Source organism: Pyrgilauda ruficollis, unplaced genomic scaffold, assembly GCF_017590135.1.
Source record: "Pyrgilauda ruficollis isolate IOZ18807 unplaced genomic scaffold, ASM1759013v1 scaffold158, whole genome shotgun sequence".
NCBI classification, from domain to species: Eukaryota; Metazoa; Chordata; class Aves; order Passeriformes; family Passeridae; genus Pyrgilauda; species Pyrgilauda ruficollis.
Genome location: NW_024514543.1, coordinates 575,898 through 601,199, shown reverse-complemented (window position 1 = coordinate 601,199; position 25,302 = coordinate 575,898). Strand labels below are relative to the sequence as shown.

General features: G+C 47.3%; 1 protein-coding gene across 4 annotated transcripts; it reads left to right on the top strand.

Annotated features, from left to right (window-relative positions):
- The first annotated feature begins 8,026 nt into the window (after positions 1 to 8,026).
- On the top strand, positions 8,027 to 25,083 carry TSKU (tsukushi, small leucine rich proteoglycan). Of its 4 annotated transcripts, none has more exons than XM_041461931.1 (4): positions 8,027 to 8,221; positions 8,722 to 8,970; positions 10,603 to 10,689; positions 22,786 to 25,083. In XM_041461931.1, the coding sequence occupies exon 4, from the start codon at positions 22,793 to 22,795 to the stop codon at positions 23,849 to 23,851; it is 1,059 nt and encodes a 352-aa protein (XP_041317865.1). In that variant the 5' UTR covers positions 8,027 to 8,221; positions 8,722 to 8,970; positions 10,603 to 10,689; positions 22,786 to 22,792; the 3' UTR covers positions 23,852 to 25,083. The 4 variants fall into 4 exon arrangements, with proteins under 4 accessions (XP_041317865.1, XP_041317864.1, XP_041317863.1 ...); XM_041461930.1 differs by having other exon boundaries at positions 8,622 to 8,970; XM_041461929.1 differs by lacking the exon at positions 8,722 to 8,970.
- The last annotated feature ends 219 nt before the right edge of the window (positions 25,084 to 25,302 follow it).

The following is a 25,302-nucleotide window of genomic DNA, read 5'->3' as shown; positions in this document are numbered from 1 at the left end:
CCTGATCCTGCTCTTCACAGAAGCCATCATCACTTATTAATCCAGGTAACATGTCAGTGGGGGCTTCTGCTGCTCTTGTCTTGCAGCAGAAATAAAGTCTATTTGTTGATGAGGGACTGCGAGGCTGGAGACAGGTTCTGGTAGCAGCTAATGCCACCCCACAAGTAGCAGGCACAGGGCCTGCGTGGCCTCCTTGGAGGTCAGAAGCCTGAGCTAGGAAATGCCAAGTCATGATAACTGGGCCTTAGAAGCCCCTCTCTTCCGCTTTTCGGACCCTGCTTATCTCTCTGTAAGCCTATAGGTCACTTTCCTCTGACCCATACTATTGGACAGTTTCCAAAACCCCTGTAGGGTATAAAAACCCCTAATTCTGCCTGGTTTGGCAGAATAGCTGTCACTGAGACCCTTCATGGAAGACCCTAATAAAGAATCCTGCGGAACCATCAAACAGCCTTCTCCTCTCTCTCCCTGCGTCTGCTGTCATGGCCACAAGCAAGCCAAAAGAGCTGATAATCACACAGAGCTGATAATCAGTAAAGAGCTGAAAATCACTTGAGCTTGCTTGGCTGTCGGCAGCTGGGAACGGCTTGGGAGATCGGACCAAGTCTGAGCCTCCACTGAGACTATCCTGGCCTCGGCAGTCCACCGGGCGCAGCCCGGCTGGAACCTGCTGAGATACCCACACATCCTTCTGTGAGAAATACAAGCTTCTGAATTTATCATTAAATCTTGGGCTTTCTCTGAAGCTCACTCTCTGTAATTCCATAGAATCATAGAATGGGGTGGGTTGAAAGGCACCTTGAAGATCATCTTGCTTCAACCCCCCTGCCATGTGGGGATACCTTCCACTGAACCAGGCTGCTCCAATTCCCATGGCATCTTGGCCTTAAACACTTTCAGGGGATTGGGCATCCACATCTTCTCTGGGCAGCCTTTGTCAGTGCCTCACCTCCCTCACCACAACAAATTTCTTATGTAACAAATATCTAATCTAAACCCATCCTCTTTCAGTTTAAGGATGACGTAAATCTTCTAAGCATTGCTGACAACTGTCTGCTTGTTTCATTACAACCCCATCCTTGAGTTCACAAGGTTCTGGTATTGATGAGCCTACATTTTGGAGCATGAACAAACAGCCAATGGATCAATGTTCGCTGGGACAAACTTGCTGAGATGAAATACTGGCTTCATTTGTTAGACTTTAATGATTGACCTGCCTGGCAAAGCCAAGAATGCAATAACTCTCATTTCTTTAGGCAAGTTTAGCGATCAGGTAATTACGCTTTAAGCTCAATGAACATTGTTTCTTTAAAAGCATTTCCTTGCCACTCAGTTAAAAGTACCTGTAATTAAACCTCAGAGGAGCACATCACAGATTTAAGGTCTGAGGTTTGAATGACAGTTTCCAGCAGCAGCTTCTTCCTGCATGGAGATGCCAATTCATGGAGTCAGCATTTGTGCGTCCTTTGGGGAATGGGGCAATCAGAAGAGACTGCAGCCTAAACAGAGTATCTATTAAAGCAAGAAAAGATGCATATGTCATCTTGTCTGAGATACATACCATGCTCGGTTGCCATGGCAATGGACATTATAGGTAGCTTCAAGGGAGGGGAAGAGTGATTAGCGGACAGAAAACGGGGAAGACTGTGCTGTGCCCTCTCAGAGTGTTTTCATTAAGATTACAGGAAGCAGGATCTTGATATTAGACAGTAGGTGTTTGCATTCTTGTCCTAATCTAACTTTAAAAGTATGAGCAACAAGGGCATCCCTTGTTTCCCTCAGCAGGCAATTCCACCAGATGAAAGATTTTCACAGTATCTGGCCTCCTGTTGTCTCTATTTCCCACTCTGCAGTGCTTAATCTTCTCAATTGACAAGCTGAAGTGTGCTAAATCAATATTTTCTTTTGAAATTTGGCTGTTCAAAGGCTAACTTCATCGAGTAATGATTTTGTGCTTTGGGCTAAAAACTTGCTTCGAAGGCTTCAGTGCACAGGTGAATTATTCCTTTCAAATTAAAAGAAAAAAAAATTCATAATCATTTTAGCTGAGACTAGAGAAAAGCAGAAGAATAGAAAAAATGCTGCCTTTTATTGGGACCGTAGTTATTTTTGTCCTTTAGCCTGGTTTGTGAACAAAATGATGCCTATGTGGTCTTTTGCCTAGCATTTAAACATCAACATTTGTAATGGCATGTTGGCCATTATCACCCACTTCCAGAAAATGGAGGTAGGAAGTCCCTACAAGTTTCATTAATATCATCAACCAGGGAAAAGAGAATTCAAGGCAAATTAAAGGAGAATTAAATGCAAATTAATCTATCTTGATGGGTCCCTTAATGGAAAGGCAATTTCTTATTCATCTTGCAAGGCAGCAGCCAATTAATAAGCCAGAAAATACCTACTGGTCCACCAGCCAGTACTCAGGGCCCTGCTAGCATGGCTGTAGGTTGCTATTTCCTGACCAAAACTGTAGGAGACACTGGAAAAACTGCAGGATGCAAATGTTCATGGGACCAGGAAACCAGGTTTCATTGCTTGTGCAGCAAGACAAGTCTGCCAACAGTTTTCTCCAACAACAGCATTTAAAAAATAAAATCATCTAAATCTCATATATTGTTTCCCTTTTTTCCACAATACATGTTGCTGTCAGGCTTGTTTCAGCAATGGACTTGTACCCACACATTTAACAAAGGCCATGGGTGTCTCAGGAAACCCATGATCCTCTAGGTGTGAAGTCAATGGAGCTTTAACAAATTCAAAATATTGTGTGGGTTTAAGAGCTTTCTGGCTTGAAAGCTGAACTTTGGAGACTTGAAGCAAAGAACTCCAAGGGTCTCTTCCAGCCTAAAGTTTTCTTTAAGTTTGGATCTTAAGATCTGTGTCTGTAGTCTGTATGCACAGTACACAGCTCTTACCTTATTCCTCCTTGGTTCTCACCTTGTCAATGTAAATTAACCTTATTTTACAGGCCAGAATTCTAGGGAATTTTCAAGTCTCTGTTTTTTCCAGATAAAGGACCTCAACCCATGGCAGCAATATAATCTTTGGGGATGAGATGTCCAAAGCATCTTGCAGCATAAAGTAGGGTGCAAATTCCCTGAATGCACCACTCAGACTATTTCAGTGTGGATTGGTGGATTAAATATGGGCCAGGCAGTCTGGCTTTGACTGCAAAGAATTCCACCTTCTCAAAGGAATTCTGATTCTATTTTATATGGGAAATAGAGACAAAGAAACCTCTGAGTATTTAGAATCTAAAGACATGGAACTGAATAAAAATCCCAACAGGGTGTGAGAAAGATGCAAACAGCCCTTCAGTTTGCAGCTACAAGTTGATTTCTTGATACCAAATTGAAGCAGTTCCAAAAAACTGAGAAGAAAAACAAATATAAAAATCCCTGTGCTTTCTTTCCTTCCTTGTGTGACCTTATGAACCTTCATGACTCCAGGTAGCATTCGACACGGCTGAGGATGTGACCTTTCAGTAGCAGAATCAACTCAATCTACCAATACCTTTACAGAAACAGGTCTTAAAAGCATGACAGGGTTTTTCCACTTTTTGGCCCCAGAGCTTAACCATGGAGCATAGTAGAAAAATCTCAGGATACATTGATTTGAACCCAGAAAACCTAAATATTTATTAATTGAAGAGCTAAATATTGACTTCATGTCAAAGTGAAGTAAATATCTGCAACGGGAGTCTCAACATTTATAAAAAAGAAATAAGAATTCTAGTGAGCAGCTTGCTAGGAAACAACCACCCACTTCCAAGAGCAGCTAATACAAGCAGAGGAAAAAAGCCCACACTTCTCTTGGGTGGGCTATTTAGGCTCCACAATATCTGAAAAGATACTTTGCCCCAGTGTGGGAATAAAACTATCATAAGTGCCCAAGCTCCTCCACTGTCCATGGAGAGAGAAATCTAGTACACAGGCATGCAGTGACAGGACAAGAGGGAATAGTTTTAAACTGAAAGAGGGTAAGTTTAGAATAAATATTAGGAAGAAATTCTTTACTATGGTGAGGAACAGGCACAGTTTTCCCTGAGAAGCTTGACTGTCCCATGCCTGAAAATGTTCAAGGAGACGGAGAGGGCTGGCCTACCTTTCTGATGCTGAATTTTAATCAAAATGCATAAAAGAAGGTTTCCTCAGCTCAAGGGAGTTGAAATCCATAGACCCCACTAGCCAAAACAGTGCCAAATCCACCAGGCTGTGGAGCAACTGGGGTGAGGGAAAGCAAGGGCCAGGGGATAAAAGTGAGGAAGAGGGTCTCTACTGTACCTCTTGGTCAAGCTGAATCACCAGGCACTAAGGGGAGCAAAATTCATGAGGCCAGGCAGGAAGAACAAGTAAGAGGAACCTTGATCCTTTCCAACAGCCATGGAGCTTCTACCAGGAGGAGCTGGCTTCTCCCTCTTTTCCCAAATATGTGCATTTTTCCTACTGGCTCTCAATCAGTACATGGTATTGATATAATCAGCATGGTGAGCAAAGAGGTGACAATGTTCCATACCAGTCCATTGGTCAATACAGAGCAAGCAAGTTGACTGCAGTGAATTACTGATGAGGGGCTCACATCCATGGGACATGGTCCAGTGACAAAGGGGGAGGATGGACCTACAGAAAAACCTGTAATTTTGACCAAGGCTGTACAGCTAGAGTGCGAAGTGTATCCAAGACTGCCACACTCCTCTGAATTAAATAAAACCCTGCAGCTGCAAGTGGTTGTTTGTTTAAGCCTTACTTGTTACAGGAGTTTAAAAAATCTTTGCTTCTAATTTTGAGTTACTGCAGGACTCCGACAAGGACAGGAAACATTCTGAGAGCAGGCAGGTAGACCTCCCTGTTTCATCTTTTCCCACTGGGAACTGATGATGTTGTTTGCTGCTGTTGTCAACAGTGTTTTGTTTAAACCTCTTGCAATAACTGAACTCTTTCACAAGTAATCCTGCTGGCCACTGCTGTGGGTTCTTCCTTCTGAGAAATCACATCAATGGCAATCGAGCTTGGACAGCTTCCTAAGCCATCTTTTCCACCTCCACCACAAAGGAGAGAGTTCTGAGCAATCCCTTACATAGCAGCCAGGCAAGGCTTCCTCCTCTGCAGGAGTACTCTCATGTGGGGGACAAGATCAGAGTGACCTGGCTTTGTGGCTTTTCCCAACAGTTTGGCGCATGAAAAACCTCCTTTCCTGGGATTGCATAATTAGAGGAAGGGAAATGAGATCTCAGGGAGGGACTCAGAGATCATGGGGCAAAACTCCAACTCTAGCTCTTCTTACTAATCCAGTTTATGTCATCCTCATTTTCACTTCTTTTCCTTGACAGGTCTATTAGGATTCATTCAGGAGAAAGTCAGAGTGACTCAGACATCTTCCTTTAGCGCAAGAATTCTCTGAATTTTAACAGGTCCAACCAGCCATGATGTTATCAGACATTGAGAAACACAGAACTGAGCTGGTGTCTTCTGGGAACAGAAGATCTGAGGAAAGCTCAGTATGCTCCTGGAAGGAGTTAACTAGGAGAAGATGTCCTATGGTTCCCAGACCTGCTAGGGTCTCTGCTCCAGCAATGCAGGAGGGCTGTTTGGAGAGAGAAAACTGAAGTTCCATTCCCATCTTTTACCCTCCCCTCGTGTCCCAGGCAGTGAACTGTTTGAGACAGATGGGGATATTTGTCCAAAAACAGCACGGCTGGTTTTGTGTGGGAATGTTCAGTCCATGGGACCACACAATTCTGGGGAAATCCTGTTTTATCTTTACAAAAATATACTCTCATGTGGCAAAGAAATAGAAATAGTGATGGTGGGAAACAGGATCTTAAGACTAAATGTCCTCTAAAAACGGTCTTATTATGAGAGTTAACTCTTTAGTCTGCTGGAGGGCCACAAAGTTGCTCAGAGGGCTGGAGCACCTCTGCTGTGGAGACAGGCTGAGGGAGTTGGGCTTGCTAAATCTGGAGAAGACTCCAAGGAGACCTTAGAGCAATTTCCAGTGCCTAAAGGGGCTACAAGAGAGTTAGAGAGGGACTTTTGACAAGGACTTGTAGTACTAGAACAAGGGGGAATGGCTTCAAAATGTCTGACGGGGGGGAGGTTTAGATTAGAATTTTGGAAGAAATTGTGAGGGTGGTGAGACACGGGTACAGTTGTTGTTTGAAGTAGCTAAGAATCAGATGGATGCATAGCTAATTTTGTGTGAGCATCACATCAGGTCTAATCCCTATCCCCAGATCGCCCAGAACTGCCAGCCCTGTCCTTGTCGTGACTTTGGTCAACTACATCAAACTGGACCTGTATTATATCTACATATATATAATAAATAGATATTATATATTAACTGGATCTCAGCCAAAGGATTTAATTCCCAATTTCTTCACCTTTGAGCTGGCATTTTGCTTTCCTGAGGCCAACTTTGACATGGCAAAAGCCTAGAATAAAGCATGGGAAAAAATGAACAAAATGGAAAATTAAACAAAAGTTTCCAGTTCAACAACTTCTCCTACTCAGAGCCCTAAAAACTGAAAAGTGTAAAGACCCTGCTGAATGGATCCTTACAAGAGACTGTTCATGTCTGGAGATACCACTGTGACATTTACACGGAAAATCACAACCCAGACTAAGGGGTTTTCCCATGGTCTTTCCCAAAAAGCATTCAGCCCAGCTGAGTCCTGCGCACACATTTCCTCTCTCTGGCTCCCTGGGGCTGCTCCTTGGCAGAGCTCTCGCAGTCTGATGGTGATTCCCGAAAAGCAGCTCCTGAGACGGGCAGAGTGAGCACATATCCTGGATAAGCCACACTGGGAAATGCGGAGGGTGGAGAGGAACAACTGTGACATCTTCCTGATGCCCCCAGTACCTCCTGCCTCGAGCCTCAGCCCCCCTGACCAGAGCTGTGTTTGCTGGGCGGGGAGGTCACCCAGCAAATCTCCATGCAGTGATGTTCTTGGAGAAAGCAGCTGAGCAGAACAAAAACAAACCAAACCCTTTTCACCACTTTTTCATCAAAAAAGAGATGCTAAATACAAATCTCAGCACCAGGCTTCTTGAAGGTTGTGGTCTGAGCAAACCCGGATCATCAATATGGGGCAAGTGGGGTGTTTTGGTGCTACTAAAAGCAAACAACAGGAAGCCTGATTTTCTTAACTTAAACTTTTTAAGAAACAAGCAACCACACATCTTGAGACTTGGCACAGGCCAGTAATACACAAAGGGTGCAAGATGCTGAGTATGAGAAGCTGCAGCCAGCCACAGGGGATGTCCTCTGTGCCCCATGGACCCTTGCAGTCCCTTTTGCCTTTTCCAGTGTCACGGCACCATGACGTGAGGCACCTGACACCTGAGATAGGCTCAGTTGGTTTGAGCCTGGTGCTAAAAATGCCAAGGTTGTGGGTTCAATCCCTGTGTGGGCAATTCACCCCAGAGCGGGACTTGATCCTTGTGAGTTCATTCCAGCTCAGAATATGCTGTGAATCTGTGACTTCTGATTCTCTTTCCAGTACCACCATCATGACTAAAGCCACCACTGTGCTGCTATATCTAATAGCCAAGAAATTCTGATGCAGGGCTGCTCATTCAGAGCCCCAGCACTGCCTGTCCTCCAGTGATGGGGTTCAGACTCTCTGTATCCCACGTGGCACTAAAGGCCTGGAAAACTGAATGAAGGCAGTGTTCAGGAATAGAACTCTCGTCTGCAAATACAGCCCTGCAGAGGTCAGAGCTGGAAACACGGTTGTAACACGGCTGTGCTGAAAGGGCAACTCCGGTGTGAGCCCCAAGAAAGCAAAGGAACGACAAGGAATTTTAGCCGTGGGGATGCAAGGCAGCAGGAAGGGGGACTGTGTGCTTGTGCAAAGCTGTCTCGACGCCTCCCCTCGCCTCTTCCCCTGTTAAGGGGGGTCTGCCAGCTCAGGAGTGGCACAGTCTAGCGCAAGTCCTGCCTCCTGCCTCCTTCCTCCTCCTCCTTCTCCTCCTCCTCCTCCTCCTCCTCCTCCCAGATGTTCCCTTGTGTGCAGCCATCTGTTGAGCTCCCTCCTCCCTCCTCCTGCGGGGAAGGGGGCAGCCAGCTTGCCCGGCCAGCTGCACGCCTTGCACGGGAAGGAGAAGGGAGAAGGAGCAGAGCAGAAGGGGACAGCCGGCCCAAGCCCTGCTGCTGCCGGCTCCCGGCTCGACCGATCCCGCCCTGGGAACCGGCCTGGCGCTGGGAACCGACCCCGGCCCCGGTGAGTCCCCCTCTGCCCCCACCCCGTCCCTGACCCCCGCATCCCCTCCCTGACCCCCACCCCTTCCTTGCGCTCTCCATCCCCTCCCTGGCCCCTGCACTCCGCTCTGCACCCCCTTCCAAACTTCCCAGGGTGTGCAGAACCGTGGGGCTCGTTTTTGGGAGGGGGGAAGCTGTGCCGCGATGGGCTGAGCCCTCCCTGCCGCCTGCCGGGGTGCGCAGGGCCAGCCCCGGGGTCCCTGCTGCGGAGCCCTCCCCAGCCTCAGAGCGCGGAAACTTTTTTCGGTGGGATGAGCTTTTCCTCTCGAGGGGGTTCAGAGGCCGGGGGTGCAGGGTAGAGGGAAGGACAGAGGTCTCGGGTGGAAGCAAACTACTTTTTCCCCCACCTCTGGTTTTTCCAGAGGGGGAACTCTGCGATGCGGTGGGGGCGTACGAGTCCCCAGCCCGGCTCCCCTCCCGGGATGAAGCGTCTCCAGCTGGAATCTCTTCTCCTTCCCCCAGTGGAATCGTGGTTTCTAGAGGTCTCGGGATCGCCACGGCTGCAGAGTAATCCGAGCAGCAGCTGGAGGCTCCGCACCGCCTCCCGTGCCCGGCTTCGGGGCTTTGATTTCACACAGGGCTCCCTGTCTCCCCTCCTCTCCCTCCTCCTCCTCCTCTCCGGGCCCTCCCCTCAACTCTCGGGAGCGAAGAGAAGCTTTTTGGTGGGTTTCTGGTGCTGGGAGGCTCGCGGAGTTTTGCAGCTTACTCCAGGTAAGGAGAGAAAGGAGAGGGAAAGGAAAGCCTGGAGGGGTCGGCTGGATGGGGTGTAGAAGCTGGAAAGTGCAGAGCGGGGGTCCTTTCCCCCCGGGTTGTATTGATAAAGGCATGGCAAAGGCATTCCTGACTGGGAACTTCCCATCTGTGAGTGGATTAAGCTGACGGGGAAGGTGTGTTTGGGAAGGGGGGGAGAGAAAGCCGAGCAAGATTTATTCATTCTCTCATTGAAGGAAAAGGATGAAAGAAGCTGCTGGGTGTGACTTCTGAAGCAGGAGGTCAGAAAGCACGGGGTTCCCCTGATAGTGCACACACCCTGTAAACTTTCAAGCAGCTCCCAGGAAACTTGTTATTAATGCTGCAGTCATTAAAAGGCGCAGCCCACGGCAGATTTATTAGCTCAGTAAACCACAACACGTGCCAAGCTCTCCGGAAACAAAAGGGTCTGTCAACTTCACTCCTCTTGCTTGGGATTTGGGAAGCCTGGGAGGAGAGCGGTGGGGATGGAGCTGGTGGCTTTTGTCGCGGGGATGTGGCATCGCCTCCGTTAGCCGCCGCTCGCCAGCACGGTTCGTGAACGCGATTCCGTGGCAGCGAAGACATTGGAGCACGGCTGCAAGGAAAGCACAGCGAACCCTGCCGAGCTCACGGCAGTGGGACGAGCAGCCCCCGGCCTCCCGAATGGAAAGCTTTCCCCGTGTGCCTGCCATGATAAATCAGCTGCCGTCCGCCTGAATAACAGCATTCACTGAAGTTACAGTAGGAAACTTGTCTGGCTGGACACTGTGCCATTGCTGTGCGGAGAGCAGCCGGTGCCGATGGCTGGCGATGCGCTGAAACATCGCATTGATCGGTGCTGGCAGCAGCGGGCTATTGCAGCGGCGAGGAGCAGCGCGAACGCCGGCAGGAGAGGCGCGGAAAGGCAGCCTTGGACCGTCTCGCCGATCTCCCCGGGAACAAGAAGCACGCTGGATGTGTTAGATGCTGAAAGGAGCGGAGGAAGCTGGCACGTCCCTGGATTTGCAGGCTGAACTTGGCTGTGGGCTCGCAGGCGCTCAGAGGCGAAGCGGGTCAGTGTGTGCCATCGCCCTGGCGCGGGGCCTGGCTCTGCTCCCGCCTGACCCAGGGAGGCAGTCCCGGCCTGGAGAGGACGGGGAGGTGCCTGCTCACACACACGGGTTATAAATGGCCCGAGGAGGAGCTGCCCCTGCCCTGCTGCAGAGGCGGTGGGTGCGCGGGGAGCGGTGCTGGCCGCACACGGGGCGGGCACGGAAAGGCGGCAGCGCTCGGACGGATTGTCCCTTGCGGCATCCCGGAGCCGGGCAGACGGTGCTGATTTGTGAATGAATTTGAGCAGCTGCTGTCAGAGGCAGTGGGGAGCAATAACAAAATGCCTGGAGGGAACGAGGACGTGACAGACATCCCAGGGGACATTAATTTCTGATGACAGGCTGGACTGGCAGGAAAGGCTGCAGGGTTGGGATGAGGGTCTCCTGCACCTCTATTCTTTACAACTAAGTGCAAGGAATAAATCAGTATTGAATGGATGAGAGGAAATTGGGAGAAAAGGGTGAAAACATGCAGAAGTTTCTAAGGGTTTTTGTGGATTTTTTTTTTTTTTAAATATAGGGAAAAGTATCCTGTGCTTCCCCAGGCAGCCACACAGTGAGCAGCAGTGAGTGTCACCCCGGGGCAAGACCGAGCTGGGAATAAAAGGTGAGCCACCGTCTTCCAGAGGTTTAGAGTTTTCCCTCCATCCCTAACTGCTTTTTTTTTATCCTCTTTCAGTCTCTCCTCCTTCCTCCTCCTCCTCCTTCTCTTTTGTTAGCTGGTTGGTGGGGAGAAGCAGAGTCTGGAGGGTGGGATGAGACAAGGCATCCTTGTCCGTCGGCCCTCCTGACCCCTGGCACCCCCAGGCTCCACACGGTAGCTGCAGCACTGGCCGCCTTGGCAGGCTATCAAAAGAAACTTCCAAACACGGAGATGTTGAGAGCTGGGAAGCGATAAAGGCTGGCTTGAGCAAGCTGTTTCTTGTCTTAAAATTTGGCACCTGGACCTATCGAGGCAAATGTATGAATGGCTCAGCCATTCATTACAAGGAAATCTTGATATATTAATTTTTATTGCAATTTTTTTTTTGGAGGGGGGTTAATTTCCTGGGAGTTTCTATTGTATTCATGGTGTGCAGCAGGGGGGAAGGAAATATGTGTTCTGGAAATCGCCCCAGCCTTCCCTTCTGCTTGCAGACACTGCAAAAGATTAAACCATCCTGGCTGCCTTAGCATGGGACATTCCTGAGTTGCATTAACCAGTCTGGAAATCTCTTGTCAGAGCAGTGGCAAACTGGAAAAAAGCACTTTATCTTCACCACAGCAGACAGAGGGCCACGTGCTGTGTGTAATGTCTGAGTGCCGGTGTCGGCACGGTTTCTTTTCCTTCCCGTTTCTCCCTTCCTCATTCTTTTTTGCAGTCTGTGTCTCTGTGATGGTGATTCCTTTCCTTTCCCCTGATTCTTGCCAGCAGCTCCAACCCAGGGGTGGGGAGAGAAATCACGTAATGGTTTGGGCTGAACCTTAAAGATCATCCAGTTTCAACACCCTGGCTATGGGCAGGGACACTTTCCACTAGACCAGCTTATTCAAAGCCCCATCCAACCTGGCCTTGAACACTTTCAGGGATGGGGACTGGATTTTTTTTTTTTTTTTATTTTTTTTTTTTACTTTGAATAAGATAATCCTCCTCAGGAAAAACTGAGAGTCAAACTCCTATTGTGGCTCATGGGTCAAACCAGACATGATTCCTCAACCCCATTGTGTCTGAGGTGACACATATGCATGGGGCTTGTGTCACCTGTCTCCAAGTGGGGCAGGAGATGTCCCTGACCCCAAAAGAGCCTGTTTTCCTCCCATCCTTGAGAACGATATGTCTGTAGCACTTGGCATGGTGAGGCCAAACTTCACAGAGCAGGATGGGGGAGATCCTTTCTCCAAAGCACTTTAATCCTACTGCAAAAGTTCCGTTTGTATCTGTCCAGGACCAGAGCACTGCAACTTCTTGCAAGTGAATTGGAGAATTCAAAGAATTATGGGATCATAGGGTAACTGAACCTGGCCAGTGTCATCCATCCCCTTCCCTCTCCTCTGGCCTGACTGCCCATTTTGCAGAGGGCAAAGCAGGGTTGCTGTCCCTAGAGTGTCCAGGAATGCGGGAGCTGGACTGGTGCCCAGGGACTGTGGTAACATTTGTCTGGACCAGTTACAGCAGTGAGACTGTTGGCCGGGGACTTCCATGGGGGGTGAGACCCACAGGCCTTGTGCTCCCTTCCCATTTAAACTGGTGGGAATTAAACCTGGGGATGGGGGGTGAGTGAATACCTCTCAGACCTAGTACTAGTCCTTGTTAAAGTGTCAGGAGGGAAACTGAGGCACTTAAATGGGGACTCAGGGCAGCATCAGTGGTGAGAAATTGGTTCTGCTGGGGAAATGGCCCTCCCAACCCACTTCAGATGATCTTTCTCCAAAATCCTCCACCAGCCAAGAGGGATTGGAGAATCCTGGGCCAAGGAGGGGAGGAAAAGAGCTGAGGAGATGCTGAACATCATGGGGGCAATGAAACATCATCTGCAGTGGGAATCATGGTGGGAATGGCACACTACTGGTAAAACCCCTTATCTGCTCTACCTACAACCCTTCTCCTCCCCAAATCCCCCCTTCACAAACCTTGTAGGAAACCCACTGGGTCTAGTAAATGTCTCACGTGCTTCACTGGGGTGGGGGCAGCTTCTGAAGCCCCAGCTGATGCTCCACCAAGCATCACTGACATTCATTGCTTGCAGCATCATGATGCAAGAATTATTGGAGAGGAGGGGCAAAGAAAGGCCATGAGGGGAATGAGATGGGAACCTCCAGCTGTGCTGTTTGCAACAATAATGGCCAGGATTGTGTTTATTATCTCCTCCGTGGAGGGCCTGCAGCTGCACGCTGAGAGCCACAGACAGCAAAGGGGCCCAGAGATTATTGTGTATGGAAAAAAATCCAACCGCAAAAATAAATAAAAAGCCCACAAAGAATCCCTGGGCCAGCTGGAGCAGTGCCATTGGGCACCCAGCTTAACTCCCAGTCTCCTGGTTTTGCCCTTCCTCACTGAAGTCAGCAACCCCTCAGGGCTATTAGAAGGGAGATTGGCAGCTTCTGCCTTTCAGAGAGCTAAAGCTGCATGGGGTCCTCTTAAAATCCTTCTGCCAGGGCTGAAGGTGTCGCCCAGCCAGGCTGAATTTCTTTTTCCTCTGCTTTCTAATGATTTTTTCCAGTGCTGGCTGCACCATGACAAAGGCATGCTGTTGGAGGCAGCGCTTAAACCTGATCTGCAGCCACCTCTGTTGTAATGGATTCAATTCTCTTTGAGGTCTTTTCCAACCTTAATGATTCTATGATTCAAGGAGAAAGAGCTGGAAAGCCATTAGAAATACAGGATGATGAGGCTGTGATGAGTTGCTTGCTTTTGGTGGGACGTGTCTCACCAGAAAGAGCTGAGGCATCACCCTGCTATGTATCACCTTGTCCTCCCTCCTCTCTCTTGTTTCCTTCCCCCTGCCTAGCTCATCTCCTCTGGGGGAACCCATCCATGTCTACCCATGCAGCATGGTCTCTCTGCAGCTCAGGCCAGCCCTCATGGGGTGATTTGAAGCAATCCAGATCAGGGATGTGGAGTACATCCATAGGCATCACGCCTTTTCCTCACTGACCAGAGAGCTGCTGGTGGGTCCTTGCAACCTGCACTTCCCTGGCAGGAAACACGGTACCTGCCATCCCAGGGACGTGCATGGCATGTGGCATTTCCCAGCTGGGCACAGTGGCATGGCTGATCAGCTCTTCTAACAGCTAAAACCAAGAAGTATCCGGTGTGGGTAGGAGGTTTCCTCTCCCTGTGCTGCACCTCTTAACGTTCCTCGCTGGCATATGGTGTTCATCCTGGAGTGCATTTCTCTGGAATTATATCATGTCTCTGGGAGCTGGAGTGCAGTGAAAAAGTATCATCATAGCAGGAGCCAGCACAGGAGCTGTCTGGGGCTGGCTGTCAGGTGTGTGTCGCCAAGGGCTGAGCCTCCAGGAGAAGCTTGCTGGCATGATTTTCGCTTTCAATAATTGACTAGTTAAGAAAGGAGGAGGGTTGAGTCCTCTCAAGGTTACTGCTGTGATTTGGGTAAAGCCTGGGCACTCGCAGGCTCCCTTCATGCCTCACAGTGCGTCCTTGGGGACTGGAGGTGATGGGGCAGGTAGCTTCACCAGGTCATTCTACAGCAAAATGCTCTAGAACTGGCATAAAACTCTGTGTAAACCTCTCCTTTGGCTATGAAGCACCATGTTGAAGGGCTGGTCTGTTCCCGAGTTTGTGCCAAAATAACAGAGACCTCCCATTCTGGGACATGTCGCTATGATAAAAATTCTATTCAGGCTGAGTTTGAGATGGTTAAGAAAATATTTGTGTTCCTGGCAGAGATGAAGTCTCTCTTGTACTCAGCGAGTGCCAGGATAGTGAGGCCTCCTGCTCTTGGAAGTGCTCACAGTTAACAAGCAGAGCAGGGAGGACAAGAAATAGGAGTTGTTAGGGGTAAAAGAGTTTAGGGTGGCCATGCTGGAAATGCTTCTAGAGCAGGAGAAAGTTCTGAGCTCTCACATCCCTTGCTGGCACCTGTTTGACTGATTCCATGCATCCCGGGCTGCTGGGAAGCACTTGTGTCTGCCAAAGCTCCCAGTTGGAGTGGTTCTGCAGCTGGAATAGTCAGGAGGCAATGGTGGGGCTGGGATGCTCACATCCTGTCTGCTCACATCCCGTAAAACCCTGTGAATCCCTCCTTGTGCTGCACCACTCCAACACCTGCCTTCCTCTGCCCCCAGCCACTCAGGAGGCCTGGCAAACAATTTCCTTTTGGGAATGCCCCCTCTGGGCACAAGCACAGCTTGACTTGAGGCTGGAGAGCAAAACTGCTTTCAAAATCCACAGGAGACTAATTCCTCCACCTGGAAATAAACTGCTATTAAGCTGACAGCTTTCTGGACTGAGCAGAGAAGTGGGAATTTTGTGCAAATCCTGATGCCACGGTGATTTAATTCCTAATTTTCCTGTGCTGGATGTGGCACAAACATTTTCCCACTTGAGGAAAAATTCCCTGGGCTGATCTTCCCTCACAAAATGCATTTTTTCAAGGCACAAAGCTTTTAGTGTGGCAGAAATTGTATTTCAGCCACGGATGTAAATGAGCTGGAAGTTACTGTATGGGCTGGCAGACCTGCCTGCACATGTTTTCCTTTTGTCAGATCCCAAAATACACCACCCTGCACCTTGGTTTCCTCCTCCAGGAGGAATGAGGGATGCCTGAGGGGGAAGATAGCACAAGTGGAATAAACTACTAGCTGTTTAAGCATGAGGATGATAAATTATCTGTGGCCTCTTGCAAAGCAGATGGGAACTGTGACATTAACAGTTGTAACAAAGTTTATTTTAATAAGTCTTTCCATTTCTTTATTAAATAAAGGATTCTCTTTTTACATTAAAAAATTGAGCAGAGACTTTCAGCCAAGCAAGAATTTCAGTGTCTTTTCCCAAGTAACAAGCAATGGGACAAGAGGAAACAGCTTCAAGTTGCACTAGGGGATGTTTATATTGCAAATTAGAGAAAATTTCTTCACCGAAAGGGTTGTCAAGCATTGGAACAGGCTGCTCAGGGAAGTGTTTGAGTCACCAGCCCTGGAGGTATTTAAAAGATGTGCAGATGTGGCACTTAAGGACATGGTTTAGTAGTGGGTTTGGCAGTGCTGGGTTAACAGCTGGATTCAATGATATTCAAGGTCTTTCCCAACCTAAATGATTCTATATTTGAACAGAGATCCATAGTGTGGAGCTGTAGGGTTTGGAGGCACTGGGTTCCCTCTAGGTCAATCCCTCATATCTTCTCTGCAGCCCATGTGGTGGTTTGAGGGGCGGCTTGGCTTTACCTTTGGGGCTGTGAAATGCTTTTGATGTTTTTGATGCTTAATTTAGCTTTGCCTTTGCTAATGTTATCTATCCCATCCCCTGTAACATCTACAAAAATCTCCCTAAAGGATGGAGGACATGTTTGGATGCTGGAAAGTCATTGCAGTTTTGGCTCAGCAATTTCTGTCCAGAGAGGAGAAAGGCAAATGGAAATAACCAAGACAAAATAATGTGAAATGGTATCTTGTTTTTTGTTCTTTGCCCCCTTCTAGCTGTCCACAACCTTTATTCCATGGGGTTTGGTGAGATTCAAGTCTTGCAAACACAGACTTCATGCAGAGCAGTGGGGTTCTTGTCCAGATCAGGAAGCAGCATCTTGCCTCTGTTTATGCAGCTTCTCTACTCCTCACTGGTTTCCACTTGAACATCAAGCTGTTGACTTTAACTCTTTAAGTGTGACTGTCCAGCCAATTCCTTATCCACTGAGTCATCCAACCATCCAATCCACGTTTTCTCCACAGAGAATAAGATGTTACGTGGATTTGTGTCAAATGCTTTGCACAAGTCCAGGTGGGTTACATCAGTCGCTCTTCCCTCATCCACCAGCATTGTAACTGTGTCATAGAAAGCTGTGAAATTTGTCCAGCAGGATGTGTCCTTAGTGAAGTCATGTTGGCTATCACTGACCACCTCCTTATTTTCCATGTGCCTTAGCAAAGTTTCCATGAGGATCTGCTCCATGATCTTGCCAGGCAAAATAATTAAAGCACAAAGGAATTCATAGCAAAATCTCTTCTTTTTTTCTTTTTGCATTCCTTGCATTTCATTCTGATTTTTCCCAGGAAGCAGGAACATGGAGCAAAAAGCAGGATTCAGGTACCTGCAGGATGCTTTTTCACTCCCGCTTAAGCCCTTGGTGTCTCTTTACATTAAACCATAAGGGCTAAAGTTACCACCCCAGTGGCAGAGCTTCCCCTTATCCTAACACTTGCATGCACTGGTGAGGGAAATAGGGTTGAAAATCTCTGTCTCTATATCCTATTGGAAAATTTGGGATAGCTCTGCTGTTCTAAGCAGCTTTGCAAGTCCCACAGATAAAGCCATCAGAGTGAAGTGAAGGGTGATAACTTATCCCCTAAAAGTGACTTGTGCAATGTCTCCTGATGGAGGCCTCCATGAAATCAAGTGCAATTTGGAAGAGCCAAGGGACTGATTCTCATCCTGCTGAGAGAGTTACACCAAGAGTAACTCCACTGAACTCTCTCAAACCCATCTAACAAATGCAGGATCAAACATAAAAACCAGATACTTCTTGGATTCCTGTTAGCTCTCCTCTCCCTAAACCCCAGAAGTCTCGTACACTGAGTATAAAACCAGGACAGTTTGCAAAGTGTCTCTCAAACCAGCAAACAGCAAAACATAGCAAGCAGGTCAGAAAACACTGTTCCCATTTACACCAACATTTTTTGTGAGATTTAATAATATTTATCAAGAGCTCTTTGCAGCATTTATGTGAGGAAGCCTTCTGCAGGAAGAGCTGGTCTGAAGCAGGCGAAGCAAAAGCCTGAATGACCTTTACTTTCAATAGATTCACACGAAAAAAAACAACAACAACAAAAAAAGAGTAACCTTGTCAGCAGCAGTCTCTTTATTATGGGAGGGGTGTGTGTCTGCAGCAAGGGTTTAATGGTCTCTGGCTGTAGGCTGGTTTGAGCTGGTTTTGCTGCCTGCTCAAATTGGCATATGGGATCTGGAGACCCGACCGCGATTGCATCTGTGGCGTCATTTGGGCTCAGCCGGGAGAGTCCACACTGGAAAAGTGTAGCTGCTGCTAGTGCTGCACTTTAGTCCGTAATTATTCTAATTTTACAGAATAATTAATGGGTGGAGAAGGGGGGGAAAGGTCTCTTATGCAATTTTGTTGTCGAGAAGCAACTCTGGAGCATTCTGGCTCTCTGGAGCTGCAGTCCCAGCTGCCACTGATATCAGCCTCTAAGATATTTAAAAAGAGAAAGAGCCAGAGCCAACTGTTTTTTTTTTTTTTTTCCTTCAGTCTGGAGGATTTATGGCCTCTGTCATAACCTATGCACTTGTTTCACTTTCCAATAACGTTCCTTTTCCCCTGACCCCAATTAGTGCTGGCAGCCAAGTGGGCCTGGTGAGCTTTGCTACGAAGACTTTGTTTATTTCTTTACTTGACTGATACAAGAGGCAGAAGACAATCCCAAAATTTTCCTCCTGAAACGTTGTTGCTAATATAACTCTTTTGTCCTTTGCTAGGACTACAACTCTGTTTGGGACAGGTGGACTTCAGCTCTTCCTTTTTGCCTTTTTTCCTTGAAATTTTGTCTATGTGCTGCTAATCCAGAATTAATATTGGCAAGAAATATAGAAATTATCAGGATCTGTCCACCATGCCTTACAGAATCATGTCGTATCTGATCTGGTCTAGTTGTGGGCTATGGAAAAGACAGATTCTGTTTTCTCCACTCCTGTGTGACAGTTGGTAACCCTATGGATGGTCACCAGAATTTGTTGGAAAACTGACCCAGCAAAGGGAAAGAGAAAGATCAGAGGGTTTTTTGTTGGATCAGTGATCCAAACTGGTTTATCCAAGTGCACCTGGTTAATGGGAGGGACTAGGGTCTGGAAGGTGCAGCCAAGAATGGGGTGGGAAGCATGTTGAAAGAGGCTGAGGGAATGAAGAATGAAGAATGGGGCAGATGTTCCCTGACTCCATCAAACAGCAAACTTTAAAACACCTCCCCTTGTATTATTTCTTTAATTAGTCATTGATTTTTTGCTATGGGGAATTCCAGCTTGGTGGTTGCCAGGGCAACTGGAGGTAGCCTAGGTAGCATCCTCTTAATATCCACATTCCCAAAGAGGGGGACCAGTCCCCAGGCAATGGGCTTTCATCCAGGGAGGGATGTGCCAGCTGATCTCCCTAATGAGAAAAGTCTTTAAGGGAGAGGAGAAGGAAGAAATCAAATGCAGTGTGAATTTGCAACAACACAGTAACAAAGCTTTCCTCTCTCCCACCTCACTCCCTGACCATCTTCTGAGGCCTGGCATTCCTCTGCAATCTGCTTCTAATGTTGGGGGCTTTTTGGCTGGGAAATCTCAGTGTGAGTTTTCTGTGTGAGTCCCGCCACAGGGCATGGCAATGGATGAGCGTAGCAGGGAGAAGGCATAACGGCATCCGCAGGCTAAACGAGAGATGTGGGATCTGAGGAAAAGGCTGGCATCCTGCTAGGAGCTTGGTCCAACACTGGCTCCATTAACCACCACAGGCTCTCCTTAGGATTGTCTCAGAATATTTGCCCTGCAGAAAAGATGAGCAAGATATAAAGACCAGAGCCCTGCAGTCACTACAGGTACCTGAAACGTGGGGGAAGATATTGCACCCCAGCAGCTCCTATTGCAATCAGTGGGTATAAAAAACCCCTAGAGCTTCCAGATGGCCAAAATGTATCACTGGGATCTCTCCGTACCTTAATAGCCAAAGAAATGGAGTGGACATGGCTAAACCAGCCCCAGGGTGGGCTGCTTTCTCCCAGTGACTTTTCCCTCACTGTCCTAGGTGATGGTGCCAGTGGTTTCTTGTCCATGGTGTTTACCTAGGTGAAACTCCCCAGTACTGCAAGAGGATAACTCCTCTTCCTTTTACCTTGGCTTCCTGCCTTTATTAACAAAGCAGCTCGTGGGCAGCAATCCAAAGGCGTTTTGGTGCAGTTTCAAATGCACACTGTACACAGAAATGTAAGTGCCTGCGGTCTGTTTCTTTCCCCATTTCAAAGAGAGCTATTGGTTGTTCCACACAATAATCAAACATGCCTGTACCTGACTAAGCTCTTTGCCAATTATTTGGCAAGGCAGGAGTCTCTTTCTTGGACTGGAAGATGACCAGTAACCTTATTTCTCCTATCTTTTATCAGAGCTATTAACCAAGTGGCATGTTTGCCTATGATGCTCCATGCTGCTCCATAAGGGAGTTTCCAACTGGTACTAATGGATTGTATCCCATCTGCAAAGCAATTGCAGAGCCAGTAAGAGAGAATTTGTGGCAGTGCTGTGAGGAGGGAAGAGGCAATGGATGCTGTGCAAATACTTCAGCTGAGCTTTGGGGACTGCATTTCAGCTGTGTCATGTTTTGTCTTTACTGCTGGCTGAAGTGATGGATGTTGCAGTGAGAGTCACTGTATCTGGCAATCATTTTTGAGGTTGATCAGGAGGGGAATTCCCATGTCAAAAGGGTTTGAGCAGGTGCATATCAAAGCCCAGCATAGGTTTTTAATCTTCTCTCCATTCACAGAATCATAGCATAGCTTATATTGGAATAGACCCTTTAAAGACCACTCAGTCCAACTCCCCACAAAAATCAGGAATATCTTCAACTAGTCCAGATTGCTCAGAGCCCCATCCAACCTGGACTTGAATATTTCCAGGGATGGGGCATCTACCACCTCTCTGGGCAACATATGCTAGTGTTTTACCACCTTCATCATAGAAAACTTCTTCCTTAGATCTAGTCTGAATCACCCCTGTTTTAGTTTAAAACCATTACCCCTTGTCCATTACCACTACAGGCCCTATTAAAAGTCTGTTCCCAGTTAAATTAGGGCTTTGGGTCTTGTCTTCCTACTTTTGTTCAGGTGCTCCATAAGGAGCCAATGAAAGTTTTACCAGTGCTCAGAAAGTAAAATTTCACACTGATGTGTCTTTGGACTTCCTGCTGTATGATTCAGCTCCCACCAGAGCTAAAACAATTCTATGAGGAATTGAGCTGCACTTTTGAAGGAGAAGTTGGAAGGTCCTTTCCATATAGAGACATCAAGTGGGAATAGCCACTGGGTAGAATTTGGGAGAAGAAATACCAGTAGACTGGGCTGATACCAATATAGGTGTTTCCCTGTATGTGAGATATTTAACAGTTGAGGTTTTGCAGTTTTCGTTTACAAGGAACTCCCCATTACTGTAACTCCCCCTGGTAATAAAACATTTCAGTGCAATCCAAATGCAGCTTCATGAAAAAATAAAAATAGTAATATTTATTTTAGGAGGGACTGCAGAAGCCAGCAAGCTATGTCTGTCTGCACAGAATCAGAGGGGGCCAGCCTTGATGTCATTAGGAAAGGGATATCTGGAAAAGTGTCTGCAGAGAAGAGCCATACCCCCTATGTCCTCTCTGCACACATATGTGTTTTCTCAAGAAACAGTTGAGATGGACTGAGGCTAGGGCTCATCTTACCAATTTTCTGTTGTTTCTATAGAATAATGGACCCCAGAGGGGCCTTTAGCAATAGTTTAGTTGCAGGCCACTTGGCCAGAGCCCCAATCTCTGCTCTCTGTTTGCAGGAGGTCTGGGAGACGCTGCCATACAAGTCACATCAGTGATCAGGACAGTATTTTTACAACATTTTTCCCCCTTTGTGCTTTTTTTGCACCTTGACAAGTAGTCCCCAGTCAATCTCCTGGAAATGAGAGCAGGGCCAAGAAGACCATGCTGAAAAGGGAGAGAAATTGAATACCAGAGGTGGGTGAGGGGAGATGAAGTGTGAATTTCTAGGAAATGGTCTTGGAAAGGTGCAAGGGCTGTGAGGAAGGAATCTCAGCCAGATCAAAGGGTGTGTGGGAAACATGATACTGCAAGAAAGTTAATGAAAAGCTTTTAAGCCAGGGTTGGGAAACGTAAGAGACCAGGGAGGCTGAAGAGGGGATGGGAACATTCATTTAAAGGGATTTCTTTTACATTTTTCTTGTTAAATGAGCAGTTGGCATGTGAGTGTCTGTTTATGGCCAGCAGCACAGCCAAGGACTAGTGCTGATGGATCTGCTTGTCTGGTTGGGTGAGATTTTTTTGTTTCCAGCCCTCTGGAGACCTCCTTTGTAAGGCATGGGGAGTAATCACCCATGACTGCAATAGGAACCAGTAAGGACAGTCCTTGTTGCCTCTGTGCTAACCTGCAGGATGCTGACATGCTCCTATGCCCCCTCTCCAGAGATGCAGAGCTAAAGATTGTTTTGGCTGTCTCTTGAAATCATGCAGCTGTTGTTGCCCACTGTTGTGTGGGCGAGTTGTTAGGATGCCATCTGAAGAGGTTCAGCAAAGCTGGAGCGTGCAGATCAGCTCTCTGCCTCTCTTGTGTGAGATGATGGAAAGACAGAAATGTCTTGGAGGGAGATGGGTCAAATCCAAAGCAGTGGAGAGAACTCCTTGCTAATTGGCCCTGCTAATCAGCAAGAATACTTAATGCAATTAGCAGAGGCTCCCCAAAGACTCTATATGAAGCAAATTTCCTCTCTCGACTGTGCAGGGGGCTGGGCCCACCACAGCAAAGGCTGGGTTAGACTGAACAAGCCTCGGTTCCTCTGCTCTGAGGAGCTGCCACCAGGCCAAGGAGCGTTGTTTTTAGCCACCTGATACAAATCCAGTCTTCTAAAATTTGCATCTGAAGTCCAAGGAAGGGAGATGGGATGTCTATTTGTGCAGTAAGGAGCTGGCCTTTTCTTCCATGGTCCAGTCAAAAGCATATATGTTTGATAGATCATGCTTTAAGGCAGCCTACTGTTCTTACAGCTCATTTCCAATTTTGCCTCAATTTGGTTATGTGTGTAAAGACTGCTGACCCAATTTTTTTTTCTCCATTGAGTTCCCACTGGGGTTCATAACATGAGAGAAAAAGTTTTTGGAAGATCCATGCTGTTTAAGGGTATGCTTAATCTTTCCCTTTGTAAAGAGAAAGGACAAGACTGCATAAGTCAAACAGTTACACATCCTTCATAAAGTAATTTCTACAGCAATTAAATCTGCTTTTCTATTGTCTTGTTTTCCAGGAGAACAATGCATTTCCTAGCCTGGTTCAGTTTGCTGCTTCTCCTTCCGTGCTTTGGTACCACAAAAACCTGCTTCCCTGGCTGCCACTGTGAAGTGGAAACCTTTGGTCTCTTTGACAGCTTTAGCCTGACCAAAGTGGACTGCAGTGGAATAGGCTCACACATTGTTCCTGTACCAATCCCTCTGGACACCTCCTACTTGGATCTATCATCAAACAATCTGGAAACAATAAATGAATCGATGCTTACTGGCCCTGGATACACCACCCTGGTGAGTCTCGACCTGAGCTACAACAAAATTGCCAAGATTTCCTCCACCACATTCTCCAGGCTTCGGTACCTGGAGTCCTTGGATCTGAGTCATAACTCTCTGGAAGTCCTTCCGGAGGACTGTTTCTCCAGTTCTCCTCTAAGTGACATAGATCTAAGCAATAACAACCTTTTGGATATAGCTATGGACATTTTTGCTTCAAAAGGTCAAGGCAAATCCCTGAATGTGGATCTGTCCAATAATATGCTCAGCACAATTACAAGACACCATGAAAAGAGCATTCCCAACATCCAGAATTTAAATCTCTCTGGAAACAGGCTAACATTTATACCAAACCTTCAAGGCATTCCTCTCCGATATTTAAATCTTGATGGAAACCCTCTGGTTAAGCTTGAGAAAGGAGACTTCACAGGGCTGAAAGACTTGATCCATTTATCCCTCAGTGGCCTGCATGGCTTTAGGGAGTTATCTCCTCAGAGCTTCAAGGAACTCCAAGCCCTCCAGGTTCTGGATTTATCCAACAATCCCAACTTGAAGTCACTGTCTGCTGAAGTTATCTTTGGTCTGAACTCCCTACAAGAGCTCAACCTCTCTGGGACAGGTATATCATCCTTGCCAAAGACTTTGCTGAAATACCTGCCTTCCATCAAAAGCATCACCTTAGGGAAGGACATACAGTGTCTTAAGACCATCAAAGAAGGACAGTACCACCGACAAATTGGGCTGACCAAAAAAGAAATCCTCAGTTGCCATGACAGCCATGGATCCGTAGCAGCAGCACCTTATGTTTTGTGATGAAAGCTGGGGAGAAGAAGGGGTGGGGCAGGGAGGGTGGGGGGCCGTGGGACTTGTACAGGTGTCGGACTGAGATGGCTTGCAGTGTGCCTTTTGTAAAACTGTCAATAATTTATATATTTGTATTTGCCAATAGTTGATTGTTTGTGGATTTTATAAACTCTCAGATCTCAGTCCGCGATACCTGCAGGCTCCGGATTTTACCCGGCGCGTTGAGGTCCTCACTCGTGCCGTTGGCTCAGGAGCGGTGATGCTGGATGATGCGGGGACAAGTTGCTCTGCAGGTCCCAGGGCAGAACACTCAGTCTGGAGCAAACCCTTCATGCCTCAGACACGTTTGTAGGAGCAAAGCTACACCTCTGCAGAGCACACACCAAAACGTACCAGCTCTGTAGCTGCTGGCTTACAAACCCATGCATCATCCTTCTTTTAATTATTACTCCCCAAAATGTGCCTTCTGGATGTTGCCTCCATTAGCAGCACCCTGTTTTCTGTCATGCACTTTCAGTCTTGAAGAAATATTTCCAGACAAACCTGAATACAGGGTGTACCTAATGTGCTGGATTTTACATGTTATTTGCATAGGTGTGCAACGAACATTGAGTAAGTCGAGACTTTTTCCCACCAATCTCTCCTTGTTTTCCCACCTTGATCCTTTTCATGTCTAATTAACTTAGGTACAGCTTTGGCAACCTCTTGTCTTTTTAACCTCAATGAGCCATTGGTCAGAGATGACGTGCAGCAGAGGAAGGGAAGCAGAGGGGTCTGCTAACAGCCACATCTCACCCAGGAACCAGCCTTTGATGATGGAGGTTGCAAAGGGAAGACATCATGTAGCTTAGCTAAATTAAAAAAAAATAAAAATTGAAAAGAATCCCTCTTCCCTTCCTGGGGAAGCTTGGAAGGAAACTTTGACAGGGATTCTTTCTTGATGACCTTATCAAACCAAGATGCAGTCCCAGAGGATATGAGAGTAAGTTGTTTCCAGGCTGACATTCCCCATCTGAACACAACATCTGCAGCTCATCTGGGCATATGTGAGGCAACTTGCAGTGCCAAAACACTTCTGAGAACGTGCCAGAGGAAGAATTAACACTGGTGCCTGTGGCCCTGGAGCACTTTGCTTATCGGAGAAAAGATCTTTGGGTTTTTTTCTAGAGTTGTGGCTTTTCTTTCTCTCACACAGCTCCTTGGTTGCCTTGTGAATCTGATAAACTGAAATCTGATAAAAAGCCTGGTCCTCAAAGTTTTGCTGATTTTTTCCCCTCCATTGCTGAAATGCTGGCAAAGGGGAACCCCTCTGGCCCCTCTTTTTCTCCAGTCTAGGAGGAAGTGGGAGAAGGCAGCACAACATGACTCAATGCCATGTGTGAAGCCTCCAATTTGCTTCTAGGAGCAGTGGAGGTGACTGCTGAGGTCTGGTGCACATCTGGCATGCTCTGTCCAGGGGG